The sequence below is a fragment of the Malania oleifera genome, chromosome 7 (genome assembly GCF_029873635.1).
Source record: "Malania oleifera isolate guangnan ecotype guangnan chromosome 7, ASM2987363v1, whole genome shotgun sequence".
NCBI classification, from domain to species: Eukaryota; Viridiplantae; Streptophyta; class Magnoliopsida; order Santalales; family Ximeniaceae; genus Malania; species Malania oleifera.
In genome coordinates, this window is record NC_080423.1 from 59,717,497 (window position 1) to 59,732,186 (window position 14,690).

The following is a 14,690-nucleotide window of genomic DNA, read 5'->3' on the forward strand; positions in this document are numbered from 1 at the left end:
GCAGGGAAGAATGATGCCTAGCAGCAACTTTACAACAACAACAAACCAAGCCCTAAGTCCCACTAGGTGGGGTATAGCAGCAACTTTCATAGCCATAAATAAATACAATTAGCGAGTCTTCCATTAATGTGGTTTGAATTTCTTTTGAGTCACTTAGTGCTTATTGCCAGCATTTCAGTTGTTTTCTAGTAACTAGTATCTTGGAACTATACAGGATCTATCTAGAGAGTTGTTTGTCTTGAGTCCAACTATCTTTTATTATGTGAAATCTGAGAGTCACATTCTGTATAAATACAGAATAAGAAAAAAAAATTAATTTAATTTTTTAGCACATATATCTAAAGTGAAACACAGGTCTAGGTAACAAAAAGATCCAGTTTTCAAATAAGAAAAAAAATTAAATTTAATCATAACCTCCCTAACCTTGTTCTCCATAGAGCAAAGTACGAACTTCCACCCCACACTTTCATTAATATTGCATAATAGGGCATCAATCCACTCGCTCTTCCCAGAATTGGGAACCCCAGTTATGACTGTTAACTCTCCTGGCACAACCTGATCATGATTAAAATACATCATAAATATATATATATATATATAATTGTATTCAAAAAGAAGAAAAATAAGCAGTAAAGATGACAATAAGTCCACCAAGAATTACAAAATACAAAAGAAAAGTAATACAATGAACAATTAATGTAGTAAAAATGTCCAATCACTCTGAGACTCAAAGGAAACTCCAGGGAAACCACCAGCCACAGATGCCCAAAGCAAGGGAAAAAAGATCACTCTATCCTAATGCAAGACAAGCATAAGAATCATTCTCCCTGTAGAAACTAATAATGGGAGCATCACGCATAGTGGAAACATTATCTAATTGTGGAAATGCAACACAAAGATCCCCCAGCCATAGATCCTCCCAAAAATCAGATTTTAGAACCATTCCCCATCATGTACCACGTCAAAGTGATAGTGTAATAAACTTGAGAAATAAATTTCCACAGGCTAAAGCATGTTCAAACACCACAACTAGTCTCTAGTGCAGAGATACATCCTGGTCCAGTAACACACTTTTGATTCACTGAAATGAAAAGAATCCACAAGCCAAGAAAAATATACAGCACATTAAAACTACAATTCCTTACTTATTTCAAAATTTCTTCTATAATTTCAACCAATTGATCAGGGAAAAAAAGAAAGAAAAAACACTGTTTAATTTGGTGAAATAAGACCAAAAATTTATGAGCACTCTTAAGGCTGCCCTCAAGTGGATCAAAAACGATGCTAAAGGGAAGAGTGTTAGAGCTGTGGCTAGGAAAGCTTGCCGTGCTTCAACTGTCTACTCTCTTTGGCACTTCAGAAATAAGTGTAAATTTGAAAAAGTTAAAACTCCAACTGGTAATTCACAAAATTTATCTTGACTCATGTGTACAGAATTATGTATGATAAATTTCCTGACCTCCATTCAGCTTGTTCTGGGCCCTTATGTTGAGGGGTTTTTCAGATTTGATCTAAAGTTTGGTCTCTGACCTGTTACTGAATGGACTCAGATTCTGCCTTCTCTGAAAGTGTAAGTTCAGCCTTGGGATCCTGATTATGAAATAACAGATTCAGTTCTGCTATTAGAATTCAACAGGGGCTGGAGTTGGTCCGATTATATAGATGGAGCTGATTCAGCTCTGAACTTTCTGATTTTACTGAGTTTTTGGCACATAAAACTTTTTGGTAGTTAGTGATTTGTGATACAGCTATAGCAAAGATTTGATGCTGATTACTATAAGATTCAGTCTTATAGTTTCTGATCTGAATATGGATGCTCTGAATTTCTTAAGGAAGTGGTTTCATGGCTCTTCATGATCCACTTCTGAATTCCGCAGGGCTCTTGACAACTTGGTTCTATGAGGCTCCTCACAGTTTGGCCTTGATGGAATGATTTTTGATGTGCTGAAGTAGAGTTCATGGTGCTGTATAGAATTAATGTTGCTTGATTTTCTGCTGCTTCAAGGATTCATCATGGATTTTTGAAGCAGCAATATGGAAGCCCAGAATGAATCTCTTGGAGGATGATGGTTTCAGTCTGGCCATACTGGTACAGCTTAATGCATCAACACTGATGCAACTTAATGATAGCACAGATTTCTGGCGCTGATTCAGCATGGATTTTCGAAACATTGTTTTGAATTCCCAGACTGAATTTCTGCTGAATGGGTCAGATTGTCTTATGATTGCACAGCTATGACTTTGGATGGCTTTTTGGTCTGTTTCCAACTATCAATAATGGTTGGATTCAGACTGAACTTCTTATGGATGCTGCTGTTCTGTTAGCACAACTGCAACCCAACGGTAGCCCAAACTTTTGGAGAGGTCTTTCCATGGATATTTGAAGCTTCAACATGGAATCTCAGGTTAGACAATACTGTAAATGTACTTTTGTTATTTTACAATTATTATGATGCTCTAGATGGATGACATGATAGATGAGCTAAGATACAGCTTTTTGATTGAATTGTTACATAGATTTTTTATTGTATTGTTATGCAATTATGATTGGGACTTAGTACGTGTCCCCTCTGGGTATGCCCAGAGTATGCTTGTATATACACATTAGATTAATACACTTTTACTTTTACCGATCAAAAAAAAAAAAAGACCAAAAATTCAGAATTCTGCACAACAACGTTCAAACAAGGTATGAGTATAACATTGTTTTACTTGAATTATGCCCAATTTGGATCTTTAAAATTAAATTCTAGAACATACACCTGTCTTTTTAGAGCCTCAATTAAAATTTTTAAACAATGTTTTAAAAGGATCAAGTAAGACTCGCCGTGAGGCTCACCTCCAGACAAGGCATGCCTAAAAGGCCTTGAGCTCAATCTAAAATACCAAACCCTAAAAAGGCCAACACATTACATGCTTAGGCTAATGCATTTTTACAAAAAGCAAGCCTCTTGCGCATTTTTAGTTTAGGATTACACACTTTGAGTGTGTGAACTTCAAGTTAGATTTGAGCAGAAAATTTTAACTACATGTTTACACAAAACGAATGTTGTAATATGAGTTGATTTCTAGAACACTTGAACCTTAACCTTTCCAAAATAATTGGAGTTGCATCTTTGATATTGAAATAATTTGAACTTTGCATTGTTATAGCCATCTATGTTGTCAAGGCAGCATTAAGGGTTATGCATCTTGTGTTGCTTTTCTCTTGTTAACCACGGGCCAAACTACAGAAGGGAACAACAATGACATTTGTGCAACTGTGAGGATGCCACAAAGGGGGAAAAAAGAATTTTTTTTTTTTTTTTTAAGTAACTAAAAATCTAACCAAAATGTCATGAGCCAACATTATGCTTCCCTTTGTAGGTAGTCATCATGTAAATAGTAGTATAGGTTTTATTCATTGGGTATGCTTATGCCTTATTCGGTCAATTTGATACTCTCTAGTGCAGAGCTAGAATAGCATATAAAGCTCTTTAGGGGAGGTTGAGTGTTCCTCAGCCATCGTAAAACTTACTAGCATTTGTAAACATGTTTACACTATTGGCCTCCCTCGCTAAACACATGTTGCCAATAGAGGTGTTAATGAAGTACGTTGCTTTAATGTTTACCATGTGATTGTCATTTCTTACATAAATTGCTTACTGCTTCTGCTTACTTTGTATTCAACTGTTATGAATGTGTTCTTGTAGTTAACCACGGTATCCTTCGGCTAACTAGTTAAATAAGAGTGCTTCAGCTGGTGCCAGCATGGCAATTCACAAGGCCTGAAGTGTTTGGCCCATTAGACAAAGCTGTGCAACGTACATGGTACAAGTGGTTGCTCAATGCAGCTTGAAAATTATGTTTTCCAAAGCTAAACTAGTTCACATTTTGTTTGCATGACAAAAATACTATAATATTTCATCATAAGAAAACTATTCTTTAAATAATAATATTCAAGACAACTTTAACCACTTGCCAATAAGGATGGAAATAGAAAAATCATATCATTTTTCTTTATGAATTGAAATTATCATAATATTCAAAATGCAAAATTTTAAGATTTAATAGCAACATTTGATAATCCAGAACAGCACAGCAAAATCCTGCCTGATTTATCTAATCTTTTGTTTGATCAAATTTCTGAAAGGACCCAAAATTAGTAGATAATTAAAAGATACTGAAGGATTTTTGAAAAGAATAACCATTCTTATTGAATTTCAAGAGACACAATTACAAGATAAATAGTAGAGGAAAGTCACCAAATTAGGAAGGCCACAAAATCAGCAAATCAAATCACCACAAAATCAGCAAATCAAATCAGCAGATCTCTAGGCTAGAAAACAGGAAACAAAAACTACTAGAATCTGAAACAGTAATTTCAGATTTTATTCGCAAAAAATAGAATTTCCTAATTTATTCCCTAGAAATCTAACACCCCCCCCCCCTCCCCTCAAGTTGGAGCGTAGATATCTATCATGCCCAACTTGCTTACAAGGAGCTCAAAACTAGGTCTAAAAAGTCCTTTGGTCGGAAATTTGTTTAGTAGGAACAAAAGGCATGCAAACAGCTCCACTATCAATCTTCTCATTTATAAAGTGTCTGTCAATCTCTACATGCTTCGTGCGATCATGTTGTACTGGATTTTGAGCAATACTTATGGCAGCTTTGTTGTCACAATACAGCTTCATTGGCATGTTCACTGGCATCCGCAACTGTTCAAGAATTCTCTTCAACCATATTATCTCACAAACTCCGTTAGACATAGCCCTATATTCTACCTCGGTACTGCTCCTTGCAACCATGTTCTGTTTCTTGCTTCGCCATGTGACCATATTTCCCCAGACATAAGTACAGTATCCTGACGTGGATCTCCTATCAATAACTGAGTCTACCCAATCTGCATCAGTGTATGCCTCTATGTTCTGCTATGTGGTCTTATGGGAGAGTAAACCCTTGCCTAGAGTACTTTTCAAGTATCTAAGAATTCGATAAACTGCTTCAAGGTGTTTCTCGTGGGGTAAATTCATGAACTGGCTCACCAAACTCACAACAAAAGCAATATCGGGCTGCGTATGTGACAAGTAAATTAACTTTCCCACCAACTTTAGATACCGAGTTGTATTCACTAGATCACCTTCCTTGTCATCTCCAAGTTTCTGATTGGGATCTATTGGAGTGTCTGCTAGTCTAAAACAACTCATCCCAGTCTCCTTAAGGAGGTCAAGGACATACTTTCGTTAGGAGACAACAATCCCTTTCTTCAACCGAGCAACCTCCATTCCAAGGAAATACCTCAGAGATCCTAAGTCCTTGATCTCAAAGGTTGATGAGAGGGAAGTCTTCAATTGGTTCATCTCAAGTACTGAAGTACATCATCTCCAACGAGAATTATATCGTCTACATAGACAATCAGTATCGCTATCTTCCCATCCTGTGAATGTCTTATAAACATCATTACCTTGCCCTTGAGTATACCCCTGACTTTTAACAAACCGAGTGAATTTCTCAAACCAGGCTCTTGGTGACTGTTTTAACCCATATAAGGTCTTCTTCAGTTTAGACATCTTTGTGCCAAACTTTTCACCAAATCTTGGAGGTGCATCCATGTACACTTCTTCCTCCAGGTCTCCATTGAGAAATGCATTTTTTATGTCCAACTGTTGCAAAGGCCAGTCACGATTAGCTGCAAGTGACAAAAGAACTCTTATAGAGTTTAGCTTTGCAAGTGGGGCGAATGTCTCCAAGTAATCAATGCCATAGGTCTGAGTGAATCCCATGGCAACCAATCAAGCTTTATACCATTATAGAGAACCATCAGATTTATACTTGACTGTAAACACCCATTTGCACCCTACAGTTATTTTTCCTCTTGGTAGATCAACTAACTCCCACGTGCCATTTTTTTCAAGAGCTTTCATCTCCTCGAAGATAGCCTCCTTCCACTCAGGAACTTTCAGAGCATCTTGTGCAATACTAGGAATCTCCATACAAGACAATTGTGAGGTAAAAGCACAAAAAACCAGTGAGAGATTTTCATATGACACATAATTGGACAATGGATGTTGGGTGCAAGACCTCACAATCTTCTGGACAGCAATGGGAAGTTCAAAATCATCAAACTCGGGATTGGAACCAGACTCAGGTTCAGAACTAAAGGACTCATAACTTGAAGATGAAATGGACTAAACATGAGGTAAAGGCTCGATGAGGACATTACCTGGAGGATTTACGGATTCTGGACACTGTAAAGGATTGGAATACCCTTTCTTTCGAGTTGTCCTCCGTCGCAAGTAGACAATGTCAAATGGTACCAACGTTGTGGCGTTTTTTTTCTGTTTCTCCTTTGTTAGTCATTATAGGATCATGAACATCATGAGATGGCACTATAGGAAGACCTACCTTTTCAGTATCTAAAAAACTCGACTCACTTTCTCCTAGTATAATAAAGCTTGGGTTTTCGGGTTGAATAATCAAAGTTGGAGAAGGATCATTTTGCGAGTCTTCGGTTTGGAAAAAATCATGAAACACTGCCGAATCTTTGTTTTGGTTGCCCCCCTAAAGATGAGGCATAAAATAGGGATGTAATTCAAAGAATGTAACATCCATGGTAACAAACATTTTTTTTGGAAATGGGTTCAAAACATTTATACCCCTTTTGAGTGGGAGCATAACCAACAAACACACATTTTGTGGCTCAGGGTTCAAGTTTTCCTCAATTATGACTATGAATATGAACAAAAGCAGTACAACCAAATACTAGTGGTAAAGAAGAAGAAAGTTGATTTGTTGGATAGAACTTATGAAAAACAACAAAAGGTGTTTCAAAGCTTAAAACCTTATTAGGCATTCTATTTATGAGAGATGTAGCAGAAAGAACGGCTTCACCCCAAAGATATTTAGATACCTAATTGGTAAAAAGCAATGCCCAAGCTACTTCCAATAAGTGTTTTTTGTTTTTCTTTCAGCCAAACCATTTTGTTGCGGAATGTCGACACGAGAGCTTTGATGAACAATCCCTTTTTCAAGAAAATATTGGCCCAAAATTTTTTTGAAATATTCTCAACCATTATCACTTCGCAATATTTGAATATTTTTTTGAAATTTTGTTTGTACCATGGCGTAAAAATTTTTGAAAATTGTTTCCACTTCATATTTTTCCTTCATCAAATAAACCCAACTTAATCTCGTGTGATCATCAATAAAGGTCACAAACCATTTTTTTCCAGAATACATAGGTGTTCTACATGGGCCCCAGATATCACTATGAATCAAAGTAAATGGTATAGTTGGTTTGTAGGGTTGGGTGGAAAAGTATGCACGATGATGTTTAGAAAACTGACAAACTTCACATTGAAAAGAATATGGACTTTATTCCGAAATAAATTGGGAAACAAGTATTTTAAATATTGAAAACTAGGATGGCCTAACCTATAATGACATAACATGATATCATTACCTTTGAAAACAGAAATAGAATTTAAGTACTTTGACATTGTCTACTCAAGTTAGATCCATCGTCAAAATAATAGAGTCCATCTTTTTCCTTAGCACTGCCAATCATCCTCCCTGTGGTCAATTCATGAAACTCACAATAAGAAGAGTAGAAATTAGCTTGACATTGATGATCAGAGGTAATTTTACTGATGGACAACAAATTGCAAGCCAAATTGGGAACGTGGAGCACATCATGGAGAGTTAACAACGAAGTGAGTTTGATAGTTCCTATCCCGGCAATTACCAAGAGTGAACCATCTGCAATTTTGACCTTTTTATTGCCTGCACACAGACTATAGAATGAGAACAATTTGGAGCAACCAGTCATAAGATCAATTGCGCCAAAATCAATTATCCAAGAATGAACAGAGTTAGGAATAACACCTAAAAACGCAGTAGCAAAAGAGTTACCCTTCTATAATAGAACAAGACGAAGTTAAGGACAGTTTTGGAGATTGAAACAATTTGTACAGGTGCTCTAATTGCTACTTAGTAAAAGGGACTGCATTCAAGTTGGTAGAAAGCTCCTGAGTCTCTTCAGCAGTGACTTGGTAGGTGTGACTGTCACATTTGGATTTTGGCTTCCAAGTTGCTGGTTTACCATGAAGCTTCCAACATGTCTCCCTTGTATGCCACAGTTTTTTGCGATGCTCACACCACGGTTTCTTACACCAGCTGTTGTCAGAATCAACACCTCTTGACAGAAGAGCAGAGCTCTCAGGTTCCAGGTTGAAACCAGGTTCGGGGTTGCGCTGCATGATTTTTCTCCTCAACTCCTCACATCTAACTTCAGGAAAAACTTACCGAATAGAGGGCAATGGCTTCCTGCGGAGAATGCACCCTTGGACCTCGTCCAAACTCTGATTAACGCCGGCTAAAAACATATAAACCCTGTCGTTTTCCTCTCTTCTTGTGGCGAGTGTGGTTGTTTGCATTCTCCCAAACATCATCATTACACTAATCAAGTTCCTGCCATAAAGTAACCAATTTGTTGAAATAAATAGTAACATCGCGATCATTCTGCTTGGATCTCCAGAGTGGAGTTTTCAACTCAAATATTTGAAAAGAATTCTCCAGGTCCGAATAAAGATCTCGAATGGCCTCCTAGATGTCTTTAGCAGTGGGGAAATATAGGTGAGCTTTTCCAATGGCAGGTTCCATGGAATTGATGAGCCAAGCAATAATAAGAGAATTTTCGGACTGCGATTTTTTTATATTCGGGTCACCAGCAGCAGGTTTCAATATTTCGCCAGTCAAATGCCCCATTTTGCCTCTGCCATCAATCACCAATTTTACGGACTGAGCCCACTCGAGATAGCTGTACCCATTAAGTTTTGTAACCGTAAGATGAAGGGCTGAATTCTGGGAATAGTTTTCGGCAGATACAGGCTTGGGAGGAATATTGGGATTGGGCAGAATGGTTTCGAAAGTACCGGAAGAGCTGGTAGGATTTCTTTGGGTGCCGGTCATCGCCGACTTATATGACATCATTAGAAAAAAGAACGAAATAGAAAAAGAGCACAAGGCTCTGATACCATGAAGGATTTTTTAGAAGAAGAATAACCATTCTTATTGAATTTCAAGAGACATGATTACAAGATAAATAGCAAAGGAAGGCCACCAAATTAGGAAGGCCACAAAATCAGCAAATCAAATCAGCAGATCTCTAGGCTAGAAAACAGGAAACGAAAAACTACTAGAATCTAAGATAGTAATTTCAGATTTTATTTGCAAAAAATAGAATTTCCTAATTTATTCCCTAGAAATCCCACAGATACAATAAAAATTTAATATTTAATTCAGAAGATTGCGAAAAAACAAGCCAATGGCAGGATCAAAAAAGTCAAAACCAAAGCATAAAGCACAATACGCTTACGTTGTACAAATCATTCAGAGATCTCCAACCAGTTGGGACACCAAGCTCAAAACCTTGAGTTTTATGATAATATGCATCAATCTCGTCAAAGAAATCTCTAAAGTTGAACAACCCGCGTATGGGATATAACTCGGCATTCTCAATTACTGTCTTAAGTCCATCAGGTCCTAAATACATGAGCACCTGTGAGAAAGATCAAAACAGATGATCAGTGTTCTAGCTCAAACAGGCATTCTGAACAAATATTCGTGAGAGAAGCTGTCAATTTAAATATTAGCACATGTCCAACACAAAGCAAATTGTTTTTTCAGATAATTAAACAAATCTATTAAAAAGAAGAGATAATTATGGTGAAATGAGGATAAGAAATCCTTCAAGGGAAAAGGCACAAAAAGGGGAAAAAATATTAAAAAATTACATCAAACCTGCTTTCCAATCCCTTTTAACATCTGACAGCAAAAGACTCCCCAAAATCCCAAAACAATGAGCCCAAAAGGAAGCAAGGAAAATAACGTTCTCCCTAAGCGATCTTGGAGAAGTCTTCAGATCTTTAAATACTATAGCATTTTTGTCAAGCCAAAATGACCACAGAATTGTAAAAGCAGCAGCCCCAAATATCCTTCTCTCTCCTTCTTCCTGAATCCCCAAAACTAAACCATCAAAAAATCTTGAGTGGTGGTCAGAGTTGCCCAAGCTCACCAGAGTATGAAAAACAAACTCTTTCACATGTACCTTTCTAGCTTACAACGAACAAACATATGGCTAATAGTCTCATTACACTCATAGCACAGCATAGAAATATCTAGACTGAGGGCTTTGTAAGGCCTCCTTATCAATAGCATATCATTTGCATTGGTATTATTCAAAATTAAAGTCCAAATGAATGCCTGGATTTTAAAAGGAACCTTTGCTTTCCAAACAAACATTGTGTAAGAAGAAAGGGCTACGGTTTGTGGATTTTATTAAATTGGAAAGAAAAAAAAAAAAAAGAGACTTCGAATAGAAAGGCCCTGAAGCGTCCCCAATCCAAAGCATTGTATCCCTCTGCGAATTTGGCAATAAAAAACCCAGGACACCCAGTAAACAAATTAACTCGTCAACCTCTCTTTCATTAAGACTGCTAAAAAAAATGGGAATCCCAAGAAAGAGAGCACCTCTCAAAAGAATATGAAGCTGAAATTCATGCATTGTGAACAGAGGAAAGGCCAAACAAGCATGGCATCAACAGCTCCAACAAAAAACTCACCAACCCAAGCATCCTTCCAAAAATGGATTTTATCACCACTGCCTGCTTTGAAACGTGTGAGAGGAAAGCAAAGGCTAGCAATTTGAGAGACAAACTTCCGAGGACTCGAGTGAGTGACATTACCACTCCCTTTAGAATCCCACCCATTCCTATGTATTCCGTATTTACCCCTCATTAATTGATGCCATAGGGAATTAGATTCTAAAGGAAACCACCATAACCATTTCCCTATTAAGGATACGTTCTTAGAAACCGCACTACCAAGACCCAGACCCCCCTCATGGTTTTGAACAAAATCCCAACTAAGTAAATGGTCCCTATTATTCTACCCAATACAAGAAATCTCTCATAATCTTCTCTAGCTTCCTAACCACCATAGAACTTTGAAATGTGAGAGAAAATAAACAGGAATATTAGCTAGTGAAGCACTAATGAGAGTGATTCTACCCCCAACAAGAGACAAGCCCTCTGCCACAGTTCCACCACTCTAATCTGTTATCCACTTTCTCAATCACCAGGTCCCAAAAAGCATCCAATAAAGGCTAACCCCCCTAAAAGAAGACCAAGATAAGACAAAGGCCAAACTAAGGCTCACAACCTACTAAAGATTTAAAAATATCAAACTCCCTATTACACGAGTTAATATCCACTACACTACTATTGGATAGATTAATCTTCAACCCCAAGATTTTTCTCAACAATTATAAGCAAAATTAGAACCTTATGAAATTTCAAAGCATTATTCCCAAGGAAAAAGATAATATCATCAGTGAACTAAAAGTGAGACATCTCAACCCCTCCCCTCCAATAGATAGACCGCTAATAACACCCAAGTACTGGGCTTGAGAAATCATCCTATTAAGAACTAAGAACATTAACAACCAAAGTAAACAAGAAAGGGGATAATAGGTGTCCTTGCTTAACCCTTGTGAAACACGAAACAAAACCTTAGGCTGCCTATGAGGAGAGTGTTGAAAATGGGGGAACAAGCAGAAATTAAGCCAAAAACTACGATGGAGCCAAAGTTCGATGAGGAGGTCATTTGACTATCAAGGTGGAGCACAAAACCCTTTGCGCAAATTGCCTTGACCCCTCAGCCATTTGATATTCGAGTTCTCTAGGAGACACTTCTCTACATCCTTCTAAAGATCGAGGAGTCCTCTTGGATCATCAAGGCTTTGGGGGTGATTTGTGATGGTCCACAAGACGTCAAAGAGCTGATTTGAGGAGGTCTTAACCTTAGAAAAAGGGGGGGGGGGGGCGCACATGGGTCAACATCAAACTACAACTCTATTAGAAGGGGAGATTTCTATGCACTGAGAAGGGGATAAAAAGAGGAAAATACCAAGCCCTATGTATTCCTAAAGGCAAAAACAGCGAAGGGTGGAGAAGATTTTTCAAAGCACTTATGAAGCTTATGACCAAACCTGCTAGCGGAGCTACTTTTCTGATGCACAGAATGTGGCTCTCTGAACCTCATCGGTCATGAGTCGCATTCAAAGAAGTGGAGCAGGGAGTTGAGGTTATCAAGGAAACAGTTCTTCACCAACATCATCAAAACATCTGACGAGCGATAGGAGATCAATAGAGAAAGGTGAATCCCATGATTCTTGGAGCAGTAGGATAGCTTTCCTACCTAGTTCGACTCCCAAATTTGTTTCCTATCCTAATTTAGGATGTAGGAAGTGGAAGATTGGGCCTAGCTACAGTAGGCCATCCAAAACAATGGCGAAATGGATCGTTAGAAAAAATATCGGAACTAGTCCCATTCTAACTTAAAAGAAAAATCTATCTCCCACTAGAATTAAGGAAGGAGGCCCATTAACCCTAAGCCCAGCGAGAATCAATGTGATGGAAGGAGATAGAAGTGATTCCCAACTCCTTTAATCACTATACACAAGGACAGAGACGATCCCCTAACAATTCTCTTAAGGACCCTCCAACTAAAGACAAGGTTGGCATTTCAAACAATTGCTTTTAGAATTCAGAGGGGGAAAGGAATCTTGAAGATATTGAGGCAATGTAGCTTCTTTCCGGTAGGCAATCTAAACGATATCTGCAACCAGGCGAAAGAGGTTCCACCTGACGGCAAGGTATTCGCATCATGTATTGTTGCAAGTCTTCTTCCTCCACCATCATCCGCTTACGAGGCAACAAAAGGTGTTGGGGATGACAACGATTAAGAAAATCTCTCAAATTCGGAACATAATTTAAGCAGTTTCTATGACTTTGAAAATGGTTTGTTGGTCAACTAGCTATGGGCCGATTTAGTTATGGAAGAGAGAATAAGTAGGACCAACTCTTAGAGGGAACACTTGCTATTGCAGATGAGGAAATACCAAAGAAGAGCTTATTTCCCAACTCAAAAATTAGGAGATGAGACTTTTCATTTGTCTTATGATACTAAGCAAAAGGATGATGATACTATAAAGCACAGGTAAGACTAGAGCATAGAATTGACTGAAAAGGGTCCTTTGTCCCTAGTTCCTGAGCATACTCTTGCAAATATTGACCTTGTTGATATTCCTCATGATGCTAGGAGGGATATCGATGAAGATCCTCTAAACAATTAGAACTCATCCAAATATGGAATAGGTATCCTTCCCCTTCCTTCTTGGTCCTCCCTTTCTTTTGATGTTGTATGTCACAAGGAAGGTCTTGCTAGCAATAGTGTCTCTATTCTTGGTTCAAGGGGTAGTGAGAGAAACTTAGAGACCCAAATGAACCTCGAATGACCTTGGTTTGAAACTTGTGAGTTGTGCTAGAATTGAGATTAGATTGGGAATAAGTCCTAAAACATACGAGAGATGAAAGAGAAACAGTCAGAAAGAATTAAAGAATCTAATTTCTTCCATCAAATATGGGGGTGGAAAGGGTATGGGAGGGGGTAACCGAGTTAGACTAAGAAGATTGTAAGTTGGAACGTTAGGGGCTTCGGGGACATTAGGAAGAAAAGTGTTATTACGTAAGTTTTGCTTACGTTCTCCTGACATTGTTTTGACTCGGAAGACTAATCTTGAATCAATCAATGGGAAGGTTGTTAGGGGATTTGAGAAGGTTGTTACAAGGATTGGATCTTTGTACCCTCTCGAGGGTCGGCGAGGGGCATTCTTGTGCTACGAGACACCAGTATCATATCCATAATAGACAGCCTAGGTTTTCTTTTCTCTTTTTATCTTGTTAGAGGTGAGAGACCAAGGTCAATGGTGGGTTTCTTCAATTTATGGTCCTTCTCGGCCTACTCTAAGGAGCTCCTTTTGGGACAATCAATACTCTACTTCTGACATTTGCTCCCCTAGGTGGATAGTGGGGGGTGACTTCAATACTATGAGGTTTCCTCGGGAAAAGAAAGGGGCGGTAGGGTTACCCCAACAATGCAAAATTTTGATTTATTTATTTGGTAGAGCAATTTGAGTTTTTGAATAATGCAAACTTTTCATGGTTGGTGAGTGGGGCTAGGGCTGTGACTAGTAGATTTGATAGGTTCCTTTTCTCTATTGAGTGGGAGGATGAGTTCCCTAGTCTTTCTCAAGTCACTCTTCCTAGAGCCACCTTTGACCACTTTCCTATTCTATTGAAATCTAGGAAGGTGTCTTAGGGTCCTACAACTCCTACCCCCTCTAGATTTGAAATAAGAAGTCTTGGAGCAAGGATGTGGATAAGGGGCTAGGAAGGTTTTAGATTCATTAAGAAATTGAAGAGGCTGAAAGAAAAATTGAAAGAGTGGAATAAGGAGGTGCTCAGGGGCATTAGGCTCAAAAGGACTTGTATTCTATGTGAGTTGGTTGAACTAAGATAGTAGGGAAGATGTTGCTATTCTCTTGGAGAAGGAGGAGAAGAAACGAATATCATTAAAGAATGAATTGGACGAGGTGATTTTTAGGGAAATGAGAAGTTGGAGGCGGAAGACGAAGTTTAAATGGGTAAGAGAAGGTGTTTGTAATACTAAACTTTTCACAAGTTAGCAAGCGGGAAAATGTGGAAAATTTTGATTAGGGAATTGGAGTCAGCTATGGGGATTTATCTCGGATAAGAGTAGGATAGCTTCAAAAATCATTAATTTTTATTGTAATTTGCTTTCTAAGGAAA

General features: G+C 38.1%; 1 protein-coding gene across 4 annotated transcripts in view; it reads right to left on the bottom strand.

The window, feature by feature from the left end:
* Positions 1 to 14,690, bottom strand: part of LOC131160413 (twinkle homolog protein, chloroplastic/mitochondrial) — a 115,075-nt gene that overhangs the window by 50,066 nt on the left and 50,319 nt on the right. For all 4 annotated transcript variants that reach the window (XM_058116074.1, XM_058116076.1, XM_058116077.1 and 1 more), the window contains exons 13-14: positions 9,356 to 9,538; positions 424 to 555 (exon numbers count right to left, since the gene is read on the bottom strand). In XM_058116074.1, the coding sequence (XP_057972057.1) occupies positions 424 to 555; positions 9,356 to 9,538 (315 nt within the window). The remainder of the gene's footprint in view (positions 1 to 423; positions 556 to 9,355; positions 9,539 to 14,690) is intronic.